Source organism: Aythya marila (genome assembly GCF_965140915.1).
Source record: "Aythya marila genome assembly, chromosome: 7".
Classification (NCBI taxonomy): domain Eukaryota; kingdom Metazoa; phylum Chordata; class Aves; order Anseriformes; family Anatidae; genus Aythya; species Aythya marila.
Genome location: NC_139048.1, coordinates 29,265,782 through 29,293,569, shown reverse-complemented (window position 1 = coordinate 29,293,569; position 27,788 = coordinate 29,265,782). Strand labels below are relative to the sequence as shown.

The 27,788-nt window shown below is 41.3% G+C and overlaps 1 protein-coding gene across 3 annotated transcripts in view; it reads right to left on the bottom strand.

Annotated features, from left to right (window-relative positions):
• The window catches only part of RNLS (renalase, FAD dependent amine oxidase), a gene marked incomplete at its 5' end in the record, with an annotated part of 89,446 nt that extends 64,785 nt beyond the window's left edge, over nucleotides 1-24,661 (bottom strand). For 2 of the 3 annotated variants that reach the window (XM_082765256.1, XM_082765258.1), the window contains 4 exons: nucleotides 22,614-22,772; nucleotides 23,950-24,092; nucleotides 24,369-24,462; nucleotides 24,550-24,661. In XM_082765256.1, the coding sequence (XP_082621382.1) occupies nucleotides 22,614-22,772; nucleotides 23,950-24,092; nucleotides 24,369-24,462; nucleotides 24,550-24,661 (508 nt within the window). The remainder of the gene's footprint in view (nucleotides 1-22,613; nucleotides 22,773-23,949; nucleotides 24,093-24,368; nucleotides 24,463-24,549) is intronic. The other variant, XM_082765257.1, reaches the window with a different exon arrangement.
• Nucleotides 24,662-27,788: the final 3,127 nt, after the last annotated feature.

The window sequence follows — 27,788 nt, the reverse complement described above, 5'->3', positions numbered from 1 at the left end:
TGTTCTCAACCTGCAAGGTGAGAACACATGAGCAGGTCAGCACTTACCATAAATTTAATAGGGAGATTTGTCCTAAGAGGAACAGAGCAGCCTGGATGAACAGTGTCGCAAAGCATGATCACAACTTGGGATACATCATACAGGGAAGCTTGAGATATTGCTTGCTGTCTGAGTGGCACAAAGGTCTTCTAACCTCTCTCACTCCAGCCTTTGGCGCCTCCCTTTGTGGTCTGCTCCCATGTTCTCCTCGTTCTACCTCCATGTCCCCACATTGCTCATGGTACCATGTTCCACATCACATATTCCCACCAGACTTATTTCTCTGACTCTCTCCCACACTTGTGCCAATTGTCCTATCATACTTCCTATAGCTCTTCAAGCAGAGCTAGCATATAGTGAAAGGACTTTCAGACATCTCCCAGAAGCAAAACATGGCACTGGGGATTACACAGAGGAATGAAAGCCTGGCAAGTGGCTGGGATGCAGAACAAAGTCTGGCTTCACACAGGAGAATCAATGCTTCACTCTAACATGTGGGCAGGATTTATTTCTCTGCCATTTAGACACAGCAGAAGACAAATTGCCAACAAAGCAACAACCCCAGAGAGCTGAAACACGCAGCACGAGTGTATCTTTGCACAACATACCAAACCCACCTTCCTGGAGTTGTTCTATGATGTACCACGGCATCTGGCAGAGAGACAGCAGCCAGCATGGACAGCTTAATGACAGCTAAAGCACGGGGTGCACTCTCAGTGGGGCTGCCATTGTCATCAACACAGCATTCTTTCTAATCATTAAAATTCTCCCACAATGGCTACTGAAATCATCAGGCTAGATTAGTACAGGTTTACTTTTACTGGAGGTTCTCCCCCTGCCAAACCCTGCCATGTATTTAAATGCAAAAGGTGATAGATGAGAATGTAATCACATTATAAAACTTTTGGAGATGAGAAAGATCTGACTTTCCTAGACTGTGATACCATAGCTATTCCTTTTCATGCTACTGCAGAGTTGATGAAACAGATGACTCACACACACACAGAGCACAATCAGAGTGTCCTGCTCACCAACCTACCAGCATCTTCCGTATCTAAGTTCTGGTAACACTAATGTACATGCACAAACCCACCACTGAATGATTAGACTTGCTTTCACATGTTGATGGAAACAGAACTTCCTTGTACAACAGCAACTGAGGGTCTAGGGAACTGGTCTGGAGGCTGTGCGGTTCATTTCCCAGGCGAACTATAAAAATCATAAAGATGAAAGCAGTAAAAACTGTTAAGCACGACAACCTTCAAGAGCACTGCCTCTCTCAGAAATGCAGTTCTTAGTAAAGCACAAATAGCTGGTAAACCATTCAGGACTCATCCTGCAGACACCTGTAAGCACAACTTCATTTTATACACAGGGATTAGACATCATAAGAGAAGAACAAAATATCATTTCCTAAAGGTACTTGTTTTGCAGTCACCGCAAAATTCAGCAAAGTTTTTCAGGTATTCCAACCCACAATGGAGACATTTGATTTAACATTTCCTTACAGATTGTTATTTTCTACAGCGTAAAATACTACCATTGAAAAACTTTACATAAAGTACTAAAACCTAGTCAAACCACAGAACGCATTACTTGCACCACCCCAAAAGGAACATTTATGAATATCAAAATGAAGCCAATTTTGGTACCAACTGTTTCTACATAAAAGGAACACTCACTCTGATTTCCCCAAACAGGAAAAAAAAAAAAAAAAAAAAAAAAAAGGAAAGACATTTTTGATCATATAAAAATACAAAGAACTGATATAACCAAGCTTGTGTGTGACACTATTAATCTATCTTGACTGAACTTTATTTATTTATTTATTTATTTATTTATTTATTTTACTGTACTACCTCCCCATTTTGTTTGCTGTTGAGGACAGATAAGTGCTACTTTCAATATCTTGGCATGGGACTTTCACTAAGCACTAGGTACTGCAACAGCAAAATCTCAGTCCCTCACGTTTTGTAGAATTTTACCTCAGGCCTATTTGACTAAAAGCTCTCAGCTCCAGATACGTGTTGGAAAAACAACTACTCGGAGAACTAATGTTTTCTCTGTAGAAAGTGCCAGCATGGTCAAACAAGGTATTTTTAAAATTCTGACAAAATCCCACAAGCTTCTGCCAACCATATACTAGGAGGGCAAACATGAACTGAGACAAAGAACACCACTTCTGGAACGTGCAGGGTATTTAAAATCAGAAGCATGACTGGTTAAGTGAGGCACATCTCTTCTGGGCTCCCAGCACAGAGACAAAAGGACCACAAGAAAGTTAAAAGTGTTGGTGCTGGGGACTGCTTACTAATTGGAAATAAGAAGTTGTTTTTATACAAGCAAGCATTTAGGAGAAAAACATCCAGCACAGATCCACAAACACAAACTAGAATTTTGACACCGAGCAACTTGTAGCTTGTAAGCAGCAAAAGTGGATTCAGCTTTCTGGCAATGAAATTGTTTGTCCTTCTCTAGTGATGATGTAAAAGCTACCAGAGGACACAAAGAGCTTTGCTAAAAGTAAGTAATGATTAACTTGCCACAAAGTTGACCAGACTCCATTTCTGAAGGATGAATCTCAAAGGGATTCAGCAATGAATGCGAACTTTTCTAAATAATATTTTATTGAATGTTGTAATAGACTCAACAGTTGTACAGGCTATTGCAAAATTTATTTAAGCTCTGTATCTGTGGAAGTAATAACTGTACTTTAAGCTTCGGTCTCAAAAGTAAAAAGGTGGGCATAGAAGGGCTCAAGCACCTTTACTGATACAAGACCCAACTTCAGTCAAGAAGAGATCTCCTCCACCATCCTCTCCAAAAACAGGGCTGACAGCACAGAGAACCAAGCAAGATTCAACCCAAAATGTCAGGAATATGCCTTGTTGCACACGACTTGGTCACCTTGCTCACCTCTGTGGCACAGCTAGGCAGCAAGCTGAACCAAAGCCCGCAGTGTGCACAGCAGAATTCATATGTACTCATCTCTTCGTTCCAAGATGATGGTGTCAGAAATGACAAAGAGCGGAACAAGTGGCATACCATGGTGGCAAGAGTTGGGAGAGCACTGCTCAGTCAGAGCAATGTTTCTAACATTGCCAGCAGTAGACAGAAGAGCAGGTGGAAGTCCTCAAGCATTTAGCAGATGTAAAGTCAGAGTTGTTCAGCACTTACAACATCAAAATAACCTGTGAGAAGAGAGTGCTTTAACTACCATCCCGTGGTAGACTGATCCTGGAGGACACACAGATGGCTTGATCTCACGTGGTTTGACTTTTGACCCAACCCCTGACTGGAGAGGTGTCCAAGAAAGCCAGCCTGACACCTAGATAGGTGTTCAGGGTAGCTTCAAGGGCTTAGGAAGACTCAATCAAACATAGCACTCCATAAAGGCAAGAAGAAGATGGACATTTGCTGCAGATGGTTTAGTCAGTCTTCCCTGGGGCAAGGCTACACTGGAGATCTAGGAGGGATTGTGGACAGAGACTGAGATTACAAAGTGGATAGGAAGATCTTCCCTTACTGATGTAAAAATAAAAAGCTAGTCATCAGCATCTAACACATTAGAAATTTTCATATGGAGAGAGACAGAAGGAACTTGTTCTTTCTGATAAATATTCAGAATTATTATGTTTTCTTTTTAAGGGACTTTTTTTTTTTTTTTTTTTTTCAAAATTGGCTCACAGCTGTGTCACCTTTCATGCCATTTTGTCAGGTTTACTAAATTAACTTTTTATTTACTCCGAAGTGTCTTTTTAGAAAAGACTTAAAACTGTGCCAGGAAATAAAAGTGCTATTTTTTTTAGACATGAAGGTATCTTAAATAACTATGTTACTGTGCCTTTGATCATTTATGGATATAAGTGAGGTACATGCTGTTGAGAGAAGTCATACCCTCTGTTAGTTCAGCAGATACAGCACAAAAAAACAGACATGCTTTCAGGCTCACTAACCTTCTCTGTCTTTTTCAAGTCTGAAATAGAAGCCATAAATGGCAAGCTAAGTACTAATTGAGAGCAATTGCTCTTACTGTAACTTGATTATTGATTATAAGTAACAGTTTAGAAAAAAAAAAGGATGATGGTTGATAGTAATTATCTTTCTCTTCTGCAATACTAACACATTTATCATCCTCCTCTTTGCTAACATCCTTCTACTAGATTGGCATCAACTACCTTGTCTTTCAAATTGTTTGACTAAAATACAGCTGTGCCTTCCATAGACAGGGTGTTACGTAAGCTACATTCAGATTTAGTTTTAATTTTGCTTGTGTTCTTTCTCCCTGTAACAAACCCAACTGAGTGTGCAGGATGACATGAACAAACTATGGAATCCAACATCCTCTTTCATTGGTGATGATTAATTTGTGACAGTACTATTTTAACAATAGGTGGTTTTTTTTTCCTCCTATATACTATTTCAGGATTCTCCTACTCCTGCTTTATTATGTTTCTGAGAAAGCATATGTTATTGCATACTCACACAAATATCCAGCATAAACTGGTAAAATGCTTTTTTTCATTGTTTGCTTTTTTAAGATGCCCAGCATTTTCCATCAATAAGACCCATAATTTCTTCTGCTGACTACTTGTCACCTCTTCCTTTTATTCCTGAGTTCACGGATTCCATAATTTATTTCCTCTTTTTCTTTCTGTTGGGACTTATTTTTGTATGGGCAGTTCCTTATTTTATTTTATTTTTTAATTTTACAAAGTTTTCCCCAAGATAACTACCTAAAATCAGAAATCCACAGTTACTCAACCTGTGTTGTGTCCTGCCAACTTGATGTCAAACATTTGCTGCACAATTAAGACAGACTGATTTAAAATTTTTTGAGTAAAACAAATACATGTACCTAAACTGCAGCTAAACCTACACAAAAACTGCAATGTCTTTTTTCAATTAAAGACATGCTTTGATGTGTGCAGAAGTGACAGAGAGATAAGAAGCTCAAAATATTTTCCCATAGGAAGAAACATGTCAACTTTATTGCAGTCCAAAAGACCCTGCTCCTTTTGATTCAAAGACACTCATTCAGCTTATACTGTCAGTATAACAGAACTAGGTAACAGAGGACCCAGCACAAATCCTTACTAAAACAAGCTAATAACATTAATGGGGAGAGAAAAAAAAAAAAAAAAAAAGGAAAGAAAACCATCACCCTCAAGTAGGGTAGTAGGTTTTCCTACAGCTAAGAATATAAAACTATAAGGCTGCAAGTAGTGATTGTAACAAAACATGATGTGTCAAAAGTTTCAAGAAGAAACTCATAAGGCCTTCCAGACCTCATTAATAAATTCCATGTGAGTAATTTTTAATCTGTTCTTCATGCAGAGAATGGGTTGACTCAAATGATTTGAATGTAAAACTGAAATAAGGTTTTATTACACTACAGGCTTCCTCCCCCTCACTCCCCTGATTTCAAGGCACAATTTCTCTGCAAGCTCTGTTATTGTTAAGGACAGGGATTTAACTGATCACAGCATCACACAAATTTCATGACCCTGGCATCCAGTTGCTAGCATCAGTCAACATTATGCTTTTTAAAAACAAAGTTTGGACTCTGCAGCTTTTAAGTGGAACAGATGTCAAGTCCCCCATCCCATTGTTCTTTTGTGCAAAAGCAAGGTGGCACTCAGAGCATCCTTTTTCTTTTTTCATTTCTACCCTTTTTCACAGTATCATAATTACACACTCTTCTAATGTATGACGATTTTGATTTTAATCCTAGGCAATATATAGATTTTCAGCTGTACTGCAAAAGATTTAGTTGGTTTTTTTTTGCACATGATGGCTTCATGAATATTACAACATCTATCTTATACCACCGTTTTCATGGTTCGTATCCTATTACTAAAACTGGCTGCATCCTTTCAAATATGAGTTGCCAGTGAGTTGTTAGCTGCATTTCAAAGCAATGAGATAGAGAATTATGCACCACAAAAATAATTTATTATTACTCATCACCTTGGGAGATAATATGCTTTGGACTTGTGAAAGCTGATCATTGTCTTCTGCTTCCCTCTTTCATAAAAGAGATTTGTGTGAAGTGCTCAAAAACGCACAGACTGCTGACAGTCAATAACATTGCCACAACTGAAAGGGAGAACCCTAATAACAGAGCTCAGTGAAAATGCATGCAGGAGCATGCATGCCTAATCATATTGCAACTCTAGGTTTAAGAAAAAAAAAAGAGAAGCAAGTACAGGGGAGAACTTCAAAGTCAAAACTGGAACTAGAAACAAAGTGTACTAACTTTTTTTTTGTAGCTGTCTGTTGTTCCCTTTTTATATCATATCTGCTACAGAATGCTGAAAATGAAACATAAACAGTTTTTAAATAATCTATTTTTAAAAATCTGTTTTAACAGTACCAAGAGATATTAAGCACTTGGATGTGACCAGACGAAGATGCTGCAGTTTATCAGCATTTTTAAGTTAAACATCATGTAGTAGAAAACACAAAGAAGCAATACGTTCATTTAAGGACAGATTTTCCTGTTCATTCAGGCACTTCAGTATTTGTGTTTGGACTAGTTCCTGTTACTCTCTTATTCTTCAAATATTCCCACATCAGTGAATTTTCTGATGGAAATTCACCATTAGTCTACATGCAGAGATCTCTCAGGAATTACCTGCTCTCATGCAAAGGAACATACTTTCCATCAAGAAGTATATGTTTTTTCTACCATACAAAAAATAAATTTATTTACCTTAGTGAAATAACGTTTATCCTCAATTTAATAAACTAGTGCCACCTACTTTCATGTTGTTTGTTTTTTTTTCCCCATAAAAATACAAACACACACATCAGAAGTTTTTGCTTGCTTGCAGAGTGAACGAGAGGGAGTGTGCCGCACAAGTAAGTCCTGTCTATGTGTGCCACAATCACATTATAAATAAAACTGTATGAAAGAGAGTATCAGCATTCTCCTTTTGCTGTATGCTGAAGGAAGCGTTGGGGGTAGACACCAATACAGGAGTGAGAGCCTGCACACACGTGATTATTAAAAGCAGAGAAAAAGACATAAAATGGAATAGTTTCTCTCATTGTTGGGCAGGCTGAGTGCATGAGACACTTCACATTAACAAGAATGACAGGATCTGGTTTCCTTTCCCATTTTCTCACTTGAAACAGTTGTGAAGTTGTGTCAACCAGTACCTGCAGTATACGTCTGATGTTTTCATGCCTAATACTTCAGTGACATTCATAGTACATACCTGAAGATGAAGAGGCAAAAAAATATATATATATCCATTTTGCTAGTAAAAATAACTCAGTAACAAATGTAGTCTATAGTCTGTTAGAAAGTGCTGCAATTTATCCTATCAGTTAAAGCCCTTGATCACACACCCTGCAGTATCAGTTCAGAGAAGCTATGAAACCACCAAACCATGTTGTTTATACATAAGTAGATTTCTGTAAAACATGTCTCTGACACACAGTGCTAACAGTTTCTTTTACTGAAGCCATGTTCTTCTTTTTCCTTCCTTATCTTCTTTTAAAATACATGCTTTGGTGACAAAGGAAGACTAACACAGAACATGGTGAAGAAAGATTAACTACCTCATTTTTCTCTTGTACCACAACTTTTTAGTGATCTAAAACATACCAAAGAGAAAATGACAACTCTTCTTAGTGTAATATGCCTCTATTTTATTTCCAGTTATGAGTTATGCAATGATCTCTCCTGTGAAAAATGTTCCTTGCTTCACAGATACTAGATAATGTGCAGAGATGTAAGGCTGACTACTTGTTGCCATCATGGTATTGTTCTATCCTTTTGTATCCTGCCTCCTATTAAGGTTGCCCTTAATGGAAGTGCAAAACAAAAGCAACACTTTCTAAATGTTGCAGTTCTGCAATGATGGAAAAATTCATATTGAGAAAGCAAGTCAGTAAGCCTACGATGCCAGAATATTATTCAAATGCTTGAAAAAGATAGTGATGTTTCTCAGGGGTCAGTACTGGGACCGACTCCGTTTAACATCTTTTTCAGTGATACAAACAGCAGGATTCAGTGCACCCTCATTAAGTCTGTGGGTGGCACCAAGCTGTGTGGTGCAGTTGACATGCTGGAGGGAAGGGATGCCATCCAGAGGTACCTCACAGGGACCTAGGCAGGCTTGAGAAGGCTCTTGCAAACCTCATGAGATTCAACAAGGCCAAGCGTAAGGTCCTGAACTTGGGTCTGGCCTTCTTCAGGTGGAAAACAGATTGAGAGCAGCCCTGAGGAATACCTAGGAGGAGTATCTAGGGGTATTGGTGGATGAGAAGCTCAACAAGAGCCAGCAACATGCACATGCAGCCCAGAAAGCCAACCATACCCTGGGTTGCACCAACAGCAGGGTGGGCAGCAGGGTGAGGGAGGGGATTGTCCCCCTCTGCTCTGCTCTCGTCAGACCCCACCTGGAGCCTGTGTTCAGCTCTGGGGCCCCAGCACAAGAAAGACATGGATGTATTAGAGTGAGTCCAGAGGGAGGGGGCAACAAAGATCATCGGAGCACTGAAGCACCTCTCCTGTTAAGACAGGCTGAGGGAGCTGGGGGTTCAGCCTCAAGAAGAACAGGCTCCAGGGGGACCTGACAGCAGCTGAAAACAGGGTAGATTTAGACTGGATATTAGAAGAAATTTTCACTGTGAGGGTGGTGAGGTACTGGCACAGGCTGCCCAGAGAAGCTGTGGATGCCCCATACCTGGCAGTGCTCAAGACCAGGCTGGATGTTTTTTCCTGCAACCTAGTGTACTGGGAGGTGTCCCTGCCAATGGCAGGGGGCTGGAACCAGAGGAGCTTTAAGGTCCCTTCCAATCCAAACCATTTTGTGATTCTATGATTCTACAAAAACTCCTCAGAGACTGTGAAAACATAAATGGCCACAGCATTATACAGGGGAAAGTGTTTCTTTAAATTAATTCAAATATATGTAGTAAATTTTGTGAATTTTACTAAAGGTTACGCTACATTGCCATGTATCTAGAAATTGGCTGGTCTGTAGAGCAAGAATGCAGAGAAAGCACCAGATAGGCTTTCTTGTCTCAAAATCTAGTCCTAATTGAACTTACCCTCTGTAAGTACCTGTGTGGTAAGCGTTAACCTCCATTTGTACAGGTTGAAATACCAATAAAGAGAAGTTAGGTTTCCCTCAAAGCTGAAACAGAATGGGCATACAAATCACATTCACAGTACAAGAGTTGTTGTTAGACTACTTTTCCATTAATAACGGGGTTTTTCCTTCAGACAATTTGCCTGATATTTGGATATACCTAAAATATAAACCACTAACAGAAAAAAGTCTGGAATGGATAAAAAAAATTAAAGCAACATACATTTGTTATGCCTCATCCACAGCCATTTAGCTCCATCATATATCTTCAACTGTATCACGTGCTCTGGATGTCTTGCCTATTTACTTGCTTTTTTTTTTTTTTTTTTTTTTTTACAACCACATATTCTTTCAGTTTGCATGTCTAAATCCTTTGGAAAGTCTGATATGAGAGAAGGGGTGCAACCAAATACGCATGTGTTATGAAAGCACACATAAATTAAGCAAATCATACATGACTACGAATGGTCTCTATGCCATGATTTATCCAACTTTCATAAATGAGAACATGCATATCATGCACACAGTTTTAGACATACAATCAGGTATACAATGTAAAAACCCATTTTCCCACATTTTCTTTATCTTGTTGTTGTTGTTTTGTTTTGTTTTACTTTCTTAAAAGTAAGCCTCCGCTGCATATTACCAGTATTCAAAATGCATTACAGCAACAAAAAGATCCTTGAAAGTTATTGACAGATCAGCTACAACATAGCAGAGGATGAAAAAATACCAGATGGAGCAGAATGAAGAATTCCTTGACATTAGTACATAATACCAAATGCTGTACTTAAAAGCCAAACTCTCCCCTCCCCCAGCACAACAAGCCCTTCCTTGGAAAACTGTTTTTCAACTGTTGATGGTGACTATTGTCAGAGTTCGCAATTATAGTCAAAGGCAAAAATAGTAGAAGTTCTGATCTCATAAAATTCTGCTCAGACTTGCTTAGCTGCCTTGAAAGTGCCACTTAAAAGAAAGAAAAGGCAGGTACTTACTGAAAACTGAAATCTAAAGCCCATGAACCATTATAATACTTAGTATTTTAATATTTGACTTTACAGAAAACTGCAACCACAGACAGGGTGATGAAAAAAAAAAAAAAAAAAACACAACAACACATGGAGATGATATCTACAGCTAAAAGGAAACATGACAGCAAAGACTAAACACTCATTTAAAAGAAGCCAGGTATCTATGTATCTCATTGCCTGTAAACACATATGTATCAGCAGCAGCTTCACTAACAGATTTATGAGAACTTAAGAAAAAATCCAAAGCCAAAAACTTAAAAATAGCATTAATATGAAATCCACGCCAGTAAGTCATCTGAAAATCCTGCTTAGGTTGTTTCCAAAGCCCCACGCTACCATAGCATTTTTAAGTATGTAGGAGATGTGAAAGTTAACTGTTTTCTCTTACAAGCCTTAACTGAAGCTGTCCACAAGGAAGTGTCATACTTTTTCCCCCATGGGACTACTATGTCATTTTATCGCCTCCTAAAAGTTAAAGAAAAAGAGCTGAAGTGTTTTATTTCCATTCTAAAGATCTGACTCTGTTTCTACTTCTTGCAGCATATGGGAAGCAGGAAGTATAGTATTGTGACTACTACCATAGAGGAGAGCTAGAAAAAACACACAAACTCCTGAAGAATGAAGGGGCAAAAACCTTGAGGAGTTGAAGTTAAAAAAAAAAAAAAAAAAAAAAAGCTACCACACCTTTGCTTCCCAAAATTATGACCCTTTACAGGCTTTTAAGCAATACACAAATTAAGAGTAGAATACCTTCCTAGAAGTATTCTGACAGCATCAGAGAGCATTTATTGGTTTTCCTGGAAAAAGGTATACAAGTGCTCCTCCTGCCAAGGTCCTGTTGCACAGGCATGACACAAACAGACTTACTTTTATCTAAAGACATCTATTACGTGATGCCTTTAGGAATTATTTAGGAAACACTAGCAACCTATGAAGTGCTAACAACACAGAGATGAAGAAATGCCAAAATTCACAACTTATACACACAGGAGACAGTTTCCATTCTCTCTCAACCTTGAGATTCTGTTTACGATTCCATGCCATACTGTGAAGGGATGATATGTTTCTGTAAATGCAAAGGAACACTAACATACAAAATATTAAGAATTACAAGAAATTTGTTTGTTTTGTGTTTTTTCTTCTCCCCAAATTTAAACAATCCACTTCATGAATCACATTGCTTAAATGCATGTATGGGAAAGGACTCTGAGGCCCCTAGAATTTTGATTATCACTATTCAATTCTTCCAATGGTTCTTTGCAGATAAACTTAAAACAAACATTCAAAACCCAAACTTGAAGAAACTCTCCTCGTTTTGTTAAGAATTGCATGGCATTTTCTTCAAAACAAAAAATTAAGCTTGTTTTGGTAATTGTATCTTATGGAAGCAAGGAACCTTTTTACCTGGTCAGTCACAAATTCTAGTAGTAGTTCAGCTATTTAAAAACAAGTGTTTGTTTCAAACTTATTTTTTTGCCTGCTTCCAACTTGTCTTTGAGCATAACAGGTTATAAAATGGGAATGTTGGTTTTGAGCTTATTTTTGAAACAAGCATTCCTAATTCAAATTAAGTGAGTGCTTTTGATGAATATAATTCCTATTGTGCTGGTGAGAAAAGAAAAACAAACAGCCAGAAAAGGCTATTTCTTTTATGCTTCATAAAAACATACATTGCTTTCTTGTTCCGCAGTCACTTAACAGTCTGCAAAACACGTAAACCACTTGCTGTCTGCACATTGTACACTTAAAGTTTGCCTCCATGTGTTTCCATAGGTAGCTAACCTGTTCAGCCTTCAGCTCACACGTTGTTCATTGTCGCTCCCTCCTAACCACTGCTTTTGCAGACACAATGCAGCAACAGGGACTTTGCTGCCACATGCGGCTTAGAAATACTATGTTCAGCTATATTTCAGGGTTTGCATTAAGCAAACAAGATTAACTGTACAAGGCACTGAATTTGAAACAAATCATTTTATGACTGCAGTTACTGTATATCTAAGTGACCAAGAGCTCAGGTCACGTAGTCATAAGATGTTGAAGTCCATGCATATATTTTGTTCTGAGCTACTGTCCAAAAGCTAGAAATACTCACAGAATTATTTACTTAAAGTCTTTTAGCTATCATTAAAATAAAGCAGAAGCATCTCCTATAAAGCACAAATCAATGAGAGAAGATCAATAAATTCTTCTTTACATACAGGTATACGCTTATCTTCTTATATCTATCTCAGAGAAGCACCAATCAGACACATTTCAGCCCAGTTTTATTTTTAAGCCATTACTTCTGGGAATAGACTCATAGGCTACTGGTGCAACAGAACTGACTCTGGACAGCCTTGTTTTTCTGAATAAATTAAGTAAAAGAACAGCTTTAATCCCTTTAAATAAGATAACATGTTCTTTACATTTTAATAATTTGTAGCAACTGAGTTTGTTGATGAAGCTCCATATGTTACAGCAAAGTCAAAGTCAACCAATCACATCACTTTTTCTCACCTAACCTATTCCATTTCCTGTATCAATTAAGTGGTGGGATTGTGAAACTGCCTGCTTACCCTGTTAGAGAACAGTGGATTGGGAAAACTACGATGCAAATGGTGCTTCCTAATCTATATTCGAAATGTAATTCAACCCACCTTGATCACCCTACAGCAAGTCTTGACCTGCAAGATGCACATACAGCCACCCACCTGAAAATTGTTAATAAGCTACAAACTTGTGTTTTCAATTTTCTTGCCATCAAGTTTTACACACATGATGGCTTCTCATTTGGAGCAAAGTAATTCATAATTTCAAAGATCAAAATTTCAGTAGTCAATCAATAAAATCAGGCACAAAAACAAAGCCCAAAACAACCTTTGTGCAAACAGGAAATGCTTGAAGTTTACAACATCCAACTGCTATGCTACTATTAGCTAGTCCAGCCATTATGAATGATAGGAATTAGAAAGTGAAGCAACACTGAAAGTTGTTCTGCCAACCACATCTGAAATAAAGTTCTCAACCCCTTGAAACATCCATAGATACGAATTCATGGCAGATGCTAGAACAGTTCCTAAAGAAAACAGAAATTATGATAAGTGAACAAGACCTGAAGGGCTTTGGGAAGTCTCACATCTGATTTTTATTACGAAGCTCCAACAATATTTACATTCTTCAAACAAACTATTAAGGTATATGACAAATGAAAGATTTTGCCTCCAGGCACACTACTTTATGAAGCGCGGTCATTAGCACAAACTTCAACCTCCATTCCCTGTCATGCGATTTATGAATCAGTCTGGTGACCACCGATGGTCATCTGCTAGCCTTCAGGAAACTCATGTGGGTCAGAACAGTGGGCTTGGTCTTGTAATTAGAAGTCCTGGAACAGAATTCATTCTCACAAACACGCCATGGACATTAAAAAAGTTTTGAAAAAAAATCATGCTACAATGAAATTGAAGTAAACCTGAAGAACACAGTATCATCAGTAATTTCTAAAACACTGGGTAAGGAAGCCAGATTCTGCCTTCAAATGAGGTAAGAACTACACTAGTCTGAACAAATTTTATTTTTTTTAAACGGAACACAGTCACAGGAGACCTTCACAGTGTTTTGACTATCTCTGGAAAGGTGGAAGTCAAATAAGGCTAGTGCCAAGGCAGCCAAAAGTAAATGTGGGCTTATAATACATTGCAGCTAAAATACTATCAGATTATAATATTCTGGATTGAAATTACAGAAGGAAGAGGCCATTGTTCAAGGAGCAAAGAACAGGGTATAAGAAGGGGTACAAAGGAAATGCACCTTTATCCTGAAGTTTCATCTTCAACTGTCCTGACTGCAGATTTCTCACCACAAAGGGCATTCCCATCTCTCTCGGGTTGCTCAGCTCTAGAGCTCACACAATTACAGACTAAGTTGGACCAACTTGCTGAGGCAAGCACAAACCTTTTTTGTTATGGGATGTTTCTCCTAGTGTTAGTTTTCAGCCACATCAGTGAGCTGACCCATCAGACACATTCAAGGCCAACAATATGCACTGTAATACTTCTGCAAAATAAAGGTTTACAGATGTTATCAGTGTGAGGTAAAGATAAACTTTATAAAAAATAGTCTCAATTACAGTGGTGTGAGTGAACAACAGCTATTAAAATTCTGTAGAAATCCATGAAAATGCATCTAGCCTAGGGGCACTGCATAGAGCATGAAAAAAAAAGTGTTCCAGTGAAGACTTCCATCTGCCTATCTGATTACAATGAGATTGTGATAATGATAATGTGATTTTTTTTTTTCGTGAAACAAAGGTGAAACACCTGCAATTAAGACTACTGCAAGCATACCCTAGACTTAAAAAGATTTTCAACTCCATAAAAACATTCAAGTTGTAGGTTTCATTTCAAAACGATGGTTTTAAAATCCTCAGAGGTAGCCTAGGGTCACCTTAGCCCACATCTCTCCCACATTTGCCTAGCAGATATGGTAACAGGAAAGGAGAGAAATCTTTTCTAAATGTGTTTCCACACAAGTTTAACCACTGTCCCCACCTAAAGATGAGCAAAATTTCAAACAAAAAGATTTTACTCAAAGTGAGAGGTGAAGAACTACATTATCAAAAATCAACTGTAAAGAAATTTACATTAAGGATTTAAAAATTTAAGTCTAATATAAATCCCTTGGCTAGACCTACCAAAGAGGAAGTTCTCAGTAGCACATCCAGGCTTCTTACAACACAGAAACCATCAGCTCATTAAACACATGCACCATGAAACACGAATGAAGAAGTTTCAGAACTGTTCAGTTTGTTCACATTTTGCGGCAGGGACTTTTTTTCTTTAGGCTCACAGTTTTGGAAAGATTTCTGTTTAAACACAATCCCTAGACAGTACCAAAGACTGTCTGTTGGGAAAAACTGAGAGGTATCTGTTTATTGTTCAGATAAACAAGTTTCAGAGCATTTATTTCTTCTGTTCCAAATACGTCCTGTGTTCAAATACCATCACCTTTATTATTTAGAAAAAAGCTAACGTGCATATACACATGGGCTCATGTTTAGCTGATCTGATATTCCTGGGGTGCCAATTCTCCATTTGGAGATATACTACTGGAGCAACGTGAAGTTGCTAAACAGGCATTAAATAAATTTTCCATGATTATGTCCCCTGGTATTGCAGCATTCTGCCAACCAACATAGACAGTAAGGGCAGGAAGAGAAGCATGTTCAGGTTACAATACTTACAGATAGCCAGAGCATGATAAACTACATGTTTCAACACAGAAAAGCTGATTTGCCTCACAAGTCAAAAGTAATTTTTTAAAAGCAATTCAGCTAAATCAGCACAATCTGCTGCCTGTATAAGGTGCAGGTGCTCTGAATCTCTCCTGGGACTACGCAGGAAATCTAAGCTCAGCATTTGAACCACAGATTCATGAGCATTTTTTTGCCTATATGGCTCAATCAGTTGCACAGATCCTGTGCTGTTCTCCTCCCCTTGCTCAAAGTGCATATTGTGCCAGTGAGTCTGCGGACCACATGGTGAGCTGAAGATCACACACACAATCCTGCTAAAAATAACCTTTTGGGGCAAGGGTCGGGGAGGAAGCTACATTATTGTGGTCCCACAGACAGTTGTGCTGATAAAACTGTCTTGCTGGAGGAAAGGTAGAACAAGTAATAGAAGACTGCTGAAGGAAACATTTATGTAACATTACAAGGCACCAAAGAGAGATGCTCTGATGGTGTGTGACCCCTCTGCAGGCTTCCTATTAGGAGCTGTCATCCTTGATAGGCCAAAGAAAACTGGAGGCTCCCCTAGAATGGGAAGCAGCTGCCCCACTCCCTTCCATTCTGAAGGGAAAGGCAGCAGGCTTTTTCTTTTCCAGCACTGTATCCTTGTAAAAAATCCACTGTATTGGAATTTTTTCCTCTCCAGATTTGAAATCTGTCAAATCAAAATTACAGCTTTTTACCAGACAAAATTGCGGCAGTGTTGACTGACAATAAAATGCAAAGCAGTCCTTTATCTAATACTATGCTATTTCATTCTCCTTTGCAAACCTCTCATGCTCACAAACATCTAGCTCAATCCTCAGACTTCTCAGATGAAGAGGGTCACTGGAATCAGCGTGGCAGCCTGTTTAATTTTTGATAGGCTTTTAATGTGTTCTATTAACAACTGTGGGAAGAAGTCTATTATAATCACTCCCTATTAAAAAAATAGCATGCACGGCATACTGTGATTTTTCCTGATATTGTGATTTCAGCTTCAGTAGTTTTTTGTTTGGTTGTTGTTTTTTTGTTTATTTGTTTTTAAGGTATTCCCTAAGCAGGAAGGCTATACCTGAGCTGCAGAAGGCAGAGAGCATATAACAGCTTAGCCTGCTTTAAAGCCAATGTTGTGGTTCCTAACTCCTCAACCCAACAAAAACAATATAATATGTACATATATAGACATACTTCCTGGATTGGCAGGTCAGATCTACCCACAGGAGGGAACAAATTGCTGCAGCAGAAGGTAATCACCAGAGCTGGCACTAGCAGAGGGAAGTAGGGACAGGACCTTCTGTCCCTACCTTTTACCTAATAGGTAAAATTCACAGCCAGAAACCAAGCACACTAAGAGGAATGTTACAGCTAAGGAGAGCTGCCCTGTATCCTGCATATCATTCCAACAGCTCTCCCATAGGCAAGGACACAAGGTTTCATGTCAGAGTAAGACATCGTGCATTTCTGCCAGAGCACTAAGAATCCCAATAGCCACTGTCACGTCTCCAGTGACAGCAATTTTATCCTATTTTACCAACACTGATCCTTCCATGATGACAACCTCAGTCAGAACTGGGATGCACCCATTTCAAATGAATGATGTGTTTTTAAAAGATCGCATTAATATCAACAACTACTCTCACGCAAAGTTAGTAACTTAGTATTTCCAGAAAGTACAAATATTTGCACTGTGTGACCTCAGTTTCTAGGGCCCAATAAGTAACTAACAATTCAGTGTACATGTTTACATTATGCATTTTAGATGTGTTAGGTAACGAGTGTAAACTCAAGGTCTGGATAAGCCCTGCTAAGATTGCCTGAAACTGGAATTACAAAATGGAGAATTTACCATCATCCTATCCAAAAATAAACACATACAGAGAAAGTGCTCAGAAAGAACTTAGGACTCATGAAAAGTTAGCAGAATTTTGCATTCCTAATTCACATTTTAAAGCCTCCCTGTGTAAAGGTAGTCCTATTTTATTCATATCTTCTCATCAGCTTGTATTATTTAAAACATGTGGGACATTTACACTGATGAAAAAATAGGTCAGGCTTAAAACAAAACACACATAACTGTAATTATAAATTCCAAGTAAAGCAACTTAACACAAACATTCTGAACGCACAAATATTCAGAACACACAAATAAAAGCTACTTGAGATCTTTAATTGCAAACTTCTTACTAGAAACAGAGCTGAAAGATAAGTTTGTTGATCCCATTTGAAAATGTGCAAAATTGCAACTATTGATTCTTCTAAAATCAGCAACCAATAAAACAGCCCAGCATGTCTGAAATACTATAAGTATTTGTAAAATCTAGACCTTTCACTTTCAAAGATTCTGCTTTTAAGCACGTCTATTCTTCTTTTGACGCTGAATTTATATTACAAAACTCAAACACATTTATTCATCTTTAATTTCCACATAACCACAATAATTACTACCAAAATATGCAAAGTCCAAATACATGTAAGCCCAGTAGATATAGTCATGCAAACAGGATGTCCTAAACATTATTTGATTGCTGCCACCTACTGTTGTTCCAAACATGTTGCAAGGAGCTAACCATTTTCCCCTTCTGCCTCGACCTGGCAACTTTCGAACCACTCATCTCTCAGCCTGTAGCGCTGCTTGGGGTTATTGCACCCCAGGTGCAGGACCCGGCACTTGGCCGTGTTGAACTTCATATAGTTGACCTCAGCCCATCGGTTCAGCCTATCCAGATCCTCCTGCAGAGCCTTCCAACCCTCGAGGAGACCCACACACTCACCTAACTTGGTGTCATCTGCAAACTTACTGAGGGTGAACTCGATCCCCTCATTCAGATCATCGATGAAGATATTAAAGAGGACCGGCCCCAGCACCGAGCCCTGGGGAACGCCACTAGTGACTGGCCTCCAACTGGACTTGACTCCATTCACCATGACTCTTTGGGCCCGGCTATCCAGCCAGTTTCTAACCCAATGAAGCGTGCGCCAGTCCAAGCCAAGAGCAGCCAGTTTCTTGAGGAGAATGTTGTGGGGAATGATGTCAAAAACCTTGCTGAAGTCAAGGTAGACCACATCCACAGCCTTTCCCTCATCCACCAAGCGCGTCACTTTGTCATAGAAGGAGATCAGGTTTGTTAAGCAGGACCTGCCTTTCATAAACCCATGCAGACTGGGCCTGATCACCTGGTTGCCCTGTAAATGCCGCGTGATTACACTCAAGATAATCTGCTCCATGAGCTTCCCTGGCACTGAGGTCAAACTGACAGGTCTATAGTTCCCCGGGTCTACCCTCCGGCCCTTCTTGTGGATGGACGCCACATTGACAATGTTCAGTCTCATCAAAGAGGTTAAAAAACAGGGAAAAGACCCAAACTAATATACCAACCTAACGAAAGATTCTGTCTGCAGAGCATTAAGTATTAAAATGGAAACTTTTCCACTGAACATAAAATTGGGGATGGGAAGGATGCATCTCCCGCCATTTCAAAATCTTAGTTCTCTGAATATCACATGAAAGTGAATTTTAGAAGGACTTGGGATAGGAAAGAATGCCTCCCTGAAGGTGGTGTGGTTTTCCCTATTGCTCGCCTTCATTTCTGAAGCCAGAACGCAAATGCAAGAACTAGTAAGTCATCTCACTATGGGTAAAATTTTGCTGTTTCAAATTTATAAACCTGATCCCATTTGTCTTCTGCAACAGAATACTAAAGATGTCTAAAATAATAACCAAGGAAAACATTTGCCAGTCTAAGCCCAGATCAGTCACCAGACCCAAAGGCACCTACGTTAAGGTTAAACTGATTGCCAGGTCGCAGCTGTTCAGCACAGTCATGCACAACAGCTCTGCCAAGGAGAGGAACCCACAATGTGCACCTGTAAGATGCTTTTGTTGAAGCACTTACCTACAAATACAGGGGCCTAATTTTCAGGACACATCTTTGAAAGTATTGCCATAGGTGCCCAAACTATTCTGTTGCTAAAGAAACATACTACACATTTATGGGACCACTGTTTAAAAATACAATATGGAAACACTTAAGTGTTCTCAAGCTGGGGTGAGTACTAGTGTGAGAGTTAAGCTCCAGACTCACACAGCAAAAGGGTGAATTTCTGTGAGGGGCGACTTTCCACTTCTGATTAGCCATTTGAACACTCCAACTTGGGTTCTTAAACATGGGTGTATCAAAGGTTAATTCCAGTGCTTGCTACTGGATCAAAGCCTCACCTATTCCACACAGCTGTTCCCATGCACCATCACTTATTTTACAGCCTTTATCTTTACATTAATGCTAACAATTCATCAATCAAAATACAGGTCCATGGGGAGCACTTGAGTCTCCAGCATGTAGCAAAACTGATGTGAAAAGACTGCAGTTATACAGAAGATAAAGATGCTTTTCACAGCATCTGACAGTTCCAGCACCAAAGCAGATGAAATGAACCATTCACCTTAACTACATCTTCTGAAGGGGACTTGCAAGGATTTAATTCTCAAAACAAATTGCCCTAACAATGTTTTCAAACGGGGGCAGAAATGCACAGTTGGTACATACTTAGTACATACTTGAAGGTTTTCTGCTTTCAGTGGTTTCTGGTAAATTTTATTATCTTTTTTTATTTTATTTCAAAATGTTTAAAAGCATTCTCAATCAATGTAAGAGCCTCAGAGTGCCCATAAAGTCATATGATGTACATATGCCACAGATAGTTAATCGTCACTCAGTCCCCATCCACTGAAACCGCATGGTAATTAAATGTGTATTAAATCCAGTTTATTCCAGAATACTCATCTTTTACATGGCCATGGCATCTTGAAAATAATTTCCAATTTACAAGGAACATACGCCTAACTCCACTAACTCAGTCTGTCTACTCCCACATTTTCACTTGCTGCTTTAACAAAGTGAAGAATGCAGTCAATACCCAAGCACATTCTTCTAGACACTGCTCTCAGAGTGACATTGAGCAAGTAGGGTACCAAGTACATGATTTTCATGAAACAATACATTTTTACCTTAGTATATTATCAGACAGTACTACCACTTACTCTTTTCCCAGGACATTCACTATCAATCCCTGTTGGAAGGGACGCTGGGCAGAGCCACCACAGTGCATTATTTGCCCTTTTAGTCGCACCACCAAGCAAACTGCTACCTTCTTAGGCTGTCCCAATACATTTGTAGAGTCTGGACTGTTGAGGTGCTTGAAGCCCTGACACATGTGAGCTGATCTGCGACACATGTGAGCTGATCGCTGGTGCGGCCTCACCTCGAGTACTGTGTGCAGTTCTGGGCACCACAGTATAAAAAGGACATGAAACTGTTGGAAAGTGTCCAGAGGAGGGCTACGAAGATGGTGAAAGGCCTTGAGGGGAAGACGTACGAGGAACGGCTGAGGTCACTGGGCCTGTTCAGCCTGGAGAAGAGGAGGCTGAGGGGAGACCTCATCGCAGTCTACAACTTCCTCGTAAGGGGTTGTCAAGAGGCAGGAGACCTTTTCTCCATTAACACTAGTGACAGGACCCGCGGGAACGGGGTTAAGCTGAGGCAGGGGAAATTTAGGCTGGACGTCAGGAGGGGGTTCTTCACAGAGAGGGTGGTCGCACACTGGAACAGGCTCCCCAGGGAAGTGGTCACTGCACCGAGCCTGTCTGAATTTAAGAAGAGATTGGACTGTGAACTTAGGCACATGGTCTGAACTTTTGGGTAGACCCGTGCGGTGTCGAGAGTTGGACTTGATGATCCTTAAGGGTCCCTTCCAACTCAGGATATTCTATGATTCTATGATTCTATGATCTAACTGAACTGGAGTAGCTTGAGAGTCAGCCATGATGGAAAACACCTCCGAAGCACACGTATATTTAAACACATTAAAATCCAAGATACAGCACAACACAAAGAGCCAAGATCAACTCTTCGTCTTTAGAGTGTTGGTAGAGCTGCTACAAACCAGAGAGTGGAAAACCCATGCATTTTAAAGTGTCTACTTCAGGATCTAGCAGCAAAGAGCAACAAGCCCTGTCAGACCAGAACTGACTCAAAACAGTCATGTGGCTGCCCCACACTGCTGCCAACACACTCAGTTCAACGAGTTTATGAGCCAGATGCAGCATGTTCTTGGTACAACAATGCAGCTGAGGTGATAAATCCACAGCCCAGTGCACTTCACATGGCTTTCCAGAGTCAGCACAGGCCTGGCTAGGCTTCCTGGCCTCTGCTCAGCATGAACCGTAAGAGCTGCATTGAGATTCCTCTCCTGGAAATCCTCATGAGGCCCTTCTGCAAGGGCTCCTTAACGTGGATCAAGTCCGTGGTAACTGCATCAAATCTGCTCCCCTGCAGGGCAGCACCTCATGCTGCAGGGACCATGCTGTAGACAGGCACCGAGCAGGGCTCACCAGCTGAATTTCAGAGAAAAGCTGGTGCTGCAAGCCGCAGGCCAAGAAAACACACCTAAGCTGGGAAAGCTGTTCGGACTGGAACTTCCATTCCTTTCTCAGCACAGAGCTGCTCTTTCTAAGCCCCCATGGCACTGTTAAACACATTTACCCCCATTAAGCACCAAAGTTTAATTAGGACTTAATCATGTTTCGGAAATACAACCCCCAAGGGGACAGCCAGAAACAGCAAACAAGCCGGAGGGTCTGAGATGCTTTCATCTTCTAGAGTTAAGATCAAAGAGCCCTGCTCCCTGCTTTTTTGTCCCCGGAAGGCCATATGATTTTAGTCCCACTGAATGCCCTAAGGATTTTCCCTGCAGCGCATACGTTATTCAAGTCTTACTCCCTGGTTCATCCCAAGTGCAAACATACCAAGAGCAGCAATGAAAAAAAAACAAAAACAAAACAAAACATCAGACTTCCACAAAGAGGTAGCAACAAGGAAACAACCATGTCCAGACTAGCTGAGGATCTTGTCCTTTTTGATAACTATTTTCAAGCTACAGAAAGACTATCCTGAAAAAGTGACTCAGAAAAAATTTGCAGAGATCTTTTTCCATCTAGTATTACTGCTCATTTACTGCTCATGCACAACACATATAGCCTCGCAACTACCCATCTCCTATCAGTTTGAGATTCATCATATTCTGGCAGAAATTAACAGGCAGCTCAGACTGTTGAGGGCTTTTTTACTATACATGAAGCTCAATCATCATTTCAGGCTCAATACCTGCAGTTCTGAGGTACAAACTTACTGTTTACAATGTCACCTTGTAGCTGAAGAATTTGTGGAACAGGAATTGTGAGAATAACTACATCAAAGAATTCCGGTGGTCCTGTTTTCCTGGAGATTTCCCATTTCCCATCTCGAAGGGAGATGTGAGTTACATGGTATTCATAGAAGACATCTGCACCTGGTTCAAAAAAAGAAGAGTTAAATACTTGTAACTGGATTCCATGGAGAAATACACAGTAGTTTCCCTTAGTAAATGCATGGCTTTTAAGCAGCAAAGCACACAAATGATCTCTGGGCAAAGTTTCACAAATTAGGTTGCTGAATTTAACAGCCACCATAGGACATTTAAAGAAGAGATCCTCATTAGTTGAAAAATTCTTGTAACTCTCTTGTGCTAGGGCTGACATTCATCCGACTCCTTACTGACACGATTCAGCTCAATAAACAGGTGGAAAACTATCAGCTGCTTTCAGACAGGTTAACTTCTTGTGGCTTTAGTGAGCTGAACTACCGCAGCATGAAATCGGATGAGCACAGGACGTGGCACAGGGTAAGGGAACAAAGCATACATTCAGGAGCTGAAAGAGAGAACTGTCCCCCTTAGTATATCCCACATATAGGAAGACAGTAGCACAATTATGTGAAAGATTAGGGACTCAAAAAAACAGCTAATTAAAAGAAATAAGTCCCATAAAACATGCAAAGCTTGACTGCTCTTAAAACTAACATTCTTCAAACCAAAGTTAAATCAGTTCACTAAGCAGTATAACGTGATTCTGCCACATTCCACCTACTGTAGTAGTTACAGTTTAAACTCTTCTCTTCGAGTCTTTTCTGAAGAGCTTTCAACACAGGAGGTTTACATACTAAGTGCTCATTTCTTCAAAACACAGGATGTAACTCACTACTATGCTCCCAGCTGCTCATGGAAAAAAAAAAAAAAAAAACAGCGCTCACTTTATTCAAGTTGTACGCAGCTTAAATATCTTCTCAATCATCTGTGCAAACACAGTGTCATCTTACTCCCACTACATTATTTCTGTCCTAACTGCATAGGACTTGCTAACCAAACAGGATAACTACAATCTTGTCTATTGGTCCTACAGCCCTTACATCTGTAGACATTTTTCATATGCCTGCAGCGCAGCTGAAGTCAGTGAAGCACCTGCAGGACTTGGAAATTTCCAAAGCTCACAGACACGTTTAACTATTTAAGTAACTTCAAGACATATATAAACAAGTAAGGAACTTGAACAGTTTTTCAAATTTAAATCTCCAACTAGAACATTCAAGAATGCCATCAAAAACATTGGAATTAAAAACTTTAATTGCAAACAAAGGCATCTAAAAATTACCTGACTGCTTTAAATAATACTTGACAACCGCGGAGATGCCCTGAGGTGCCATGTAATTGCAAGAGTCTTCCTTCTCTACCATTCCTTCAATGGGTGCAGTCAGTGGTTTCAAGATGCCGTGAGACAGAAGCTCATCAAAGAAGCTTAAAAATAGAAGTGACAGAGATGAAAACACTGCACAAAAACCAACGCCAGCTGTCATTACTTTCTGCAATTAAAGATGAGAAGCCCGACTGCTGAAGCAATAAAAAACTGTTCTGTAGTCTCCGTGTTTTTCATGCAGACTATGCACGACCAGACACGACGCAGAAAAGCCCCCGACCGGCCACAGGGCGGAGAGGGGGAGCGGGGGGCGAAGGCAAGGGCCGGGGGGGCTGCCGCGGGGAGGCACGGAGCGCTCTGGGTGCGGGGCCGCTCACCTGCCGCGCCCCGCCCGCGGACTGACGTACTGCGCTCCCAGGTCGGCGCTGCAGGCGGCGCCCCGCGCGCTGCGGCTCGTGCTCATGCGGCCCCCTGCAAGCAACGCTCAGTTCAGTTCAGTTCCGTTCCGTTCCGTTCCGCCCCGCCCGGCCGCCCCCAGCCCCGTCCCGCCGGGCTCACCTGCGCCGCGCGCCTTGTCCCACACGACGACGCGACCACACACCGCCCCCCGCAGCAGCGCCGCGCAGGCGCCGCCCGTCAGCCCCGCGCCCAGCACCAGCACCCGCGCCATCGCCCGCTCCGCCCCGCTCCGCCCCGCTCCGCCCCCTGCCGGCTGCGGCCCCGCCCCTGGGCCCATAACCCCGTGCCTGGGCTGGCAAGGCTGTTTTGGCTTTTGCTTGCTTGTTTTCGAGCCCTTAGATTTAGTGTAGTTGATCAAGCGCGGTGTTTGAGCCAGGGGAGGCAGTACGCTGCGATTAGGAGCATGGGTGGGATGTGTGCTAGAACTCATCTACCGAGCTTGACCTGCCATGGGAAATTGTCCCACAGCATTCAGCCTGGGAAGTGGAGAGTGGCACTGTGTCATAAAGGATACGGTGCATGCTAAGCCATCCCTGCACCGGTTATCCAGGCATGCTCGGGGCTTGATCCACCCTGATGAAGATCATCTTCTAAAGTAATCAAAACCTGCCCACCTGAAGGTGCTGCCTAGCCAGAATGACTTGAGGGTGTGACAGCTTCCAGAAAGTGCTGATGGGCCATCTCCAGCACCTAGAATTTTCCTGTAACCATACCTGGCACTAGCTTGAATTTTGCAAGAAGCTATGGCTTAGTGTTAGGAAAGAGGGATCCCAATGTACTGAGAGCGGAGTAGATAATGCTGAGGGGTGGTGGCAGGTAGGCACCTGGAGAAGGATGGAGTTTTCTTGATGATGGTCATAGCACACTAGTGGATACCAGTAGGCAACAACCAGCATTTTCTGAATTTATTAGCTTGCTGCTGCAGCTTCTTGGAGCCCACGGTCAGAAACTGAAGGAACTTCACCTCACCTGTTGTCTTTATAGAACTGCCCTTCCACCTTTAACACACTGCCAACAGTTTGCCTTGTGGCTACCATTCAGGAAAACACATTCCTATCCTGCCAGCCTGGAGAGTGGGTGACTGTGAAATGGTTGGATTACTGTCCTTAATGAGCTGCATAGGTGAGGGAAGAAGTGCCAGAGAACTGCAGATAGGAGCATGGGAGACACTATAACCTGATGCTTCAGCACACATCTTGCAACAGATTGATGTAAAACCCCTTACACCAAGCTCATTGCATCTAAAGGACTGGGTTTGCCTGCTGAGGGTGTTGATGGTACTCACTTTGAATGGGAGCTCCGGAGTTGGCCTCGAGGCAGATGTTGTTTAATAGGCACTTCTTTTAGAGAGTTTGGAGCCCTTGTCACCCTTTGCCATGTGAGTTGCGGCATAGTGCTGCTCAGTCTAGGGCTTCCTAATTTTTTTTGTTGTTGTTTGTTTGTTTGTTTTAAGAAATTGACCAATCAGCTGACCCTACAACATGTAAGCTTCAGGAATTCAGACTGCTGGGAGGTTTCATCTTCTTGATACCACTGGCTACACCATTCCATGCTGGAGGATATGTCACTCTTCACAGCACCTCCTGCAGGGAGCACAGGTCAGCACCTTGCTCTGCACTCAGCCCGCTGTGGGTGCCCTCCATCTCTTGGTGCACTGTGCTCAGGAAGCACTTCACAGCTGTGCCTTTCTTTTGGGTACTTAGGACATAGCTATGGCAAAGCTGTAGCCCCCTGTGGTCCTTGGCCCAGGGTGCTCCTGAGCTTTGCATTCAGCTTTGCTCAGAGGCATGGGGTCCTGATTGGAAATTGATTGTAGCTGCTTTCCTCTAAAAAAAAATCTGATGGATCATGCAATTATATCTCTGCCAGTGGGCTGAGTAGTGGTTTGTTGCTTGTTTATTCAGGAAAATGAGATTTCTCAAACCTCATAAATATTTTGCATAAGACCAAATGACCAAATACATTAAGTTTGCTTGGGAATGGTTTATTTTACTGAAGGTTTGTCTGGATTCTCAATGGCAGCTTAATTTGTGAGAAAGTTAAGTAGAGTTTCTTGGTAAAGAAAGTCTACATTGGTAGAGTTTCTTGGTGCATTTTCTTGGTAAATTGTGTCCTGGTGGAGGCAAATAAGAAGGTATTGACAAGAGAAGAGTATTAAGATAACCAAAAGAGAAATATTAAGGATCAAGACAGAACCTTTGGCAGTGATTTTATAGAAAAAGATTATTAAACTTGAGTGTAATAGGTGGTGAAAGCACCTAAACAAGATTAGTACATAGCACTCTGTGCTCACTTGGTGACCATTATGGACTGTTAGCAGATAGAGTAAATGAATCACAGAATCACAGAGTCACAGAATTTCTAGGTTGGAAGAGACCTCCAAGATCACCTAGTCCAACCTCTGACCTAACACTAACAGTCCTCCACTAAACCATATCACTAAGCTCTACATCTAAACGTCTTTTAAAGACCTCCAGGAATGGTGACTCCACCACTTCCCTGGGCAGCCTGTTCCAATGCCTAACAACCCTTTCGGTAAAGAAGTTTCTCCTAACATCCAGCCTAAAACTCCCCTGGTGCAACTTCAGCCCATTCCCCCTCGTCCTGTCACCAGGCACGTGGGAGAACAGACCAACCCCCACCTTGCTACAGCCTTCTTTAAGGTACCTGTAGAGAGCAATAAGGTCGCCCCTGAGCCTCCTTTTCTCCAGGCTGAACAAGCCCAGCTCCCTCAGTCCTTGTAGGACTTGTTCTCCAGACCCCTCACCAGCTTTGTTGCCCTTCTCTGGACTTGCTCAAGCACCTCCATGTCCTTCTTGTAGCGAGGGGCCCAAAGCTGAACACAGTACTCGAGGTGTGGCCTCACCACAGCTGAGTACAGGGGGACAATCACTTCCCTAGACCTGCTGGCCACACCGCTTCTTATACAAGCCAGGATGCTGTTGGCCTTCTTGGCCACCTGAACACACTGCTGGCTCATATTCAGTTGACTATCAACCAATACTCTTAGGTCCTTCTCCGCCTGGCAGCTCTCCAACCATTCCTCTCCCAGTCTGTAGCGCTGCTTGGGGTTATTGCACCCCAGGTGCAGGACCCGGCACTTGGCCGTGTTGAACTTCATATAGTTGACCTCAGCCCATCGGTTCAGCCTATCCAGATCCTCCTGCAGAGCCTTCCAACCCTCGAGGAGACCCACACACTCACCTAACTTGGTGTCATCTGCAAACTTACTGAGGGTGAACTCGATCCCCTCATTCAGATCATCGATGAAGATATTAAAGAGGACCGGCCCCAGCACCGAGCCCTGGGGAACGCCACTAGTGACTGGCCTCCAACTG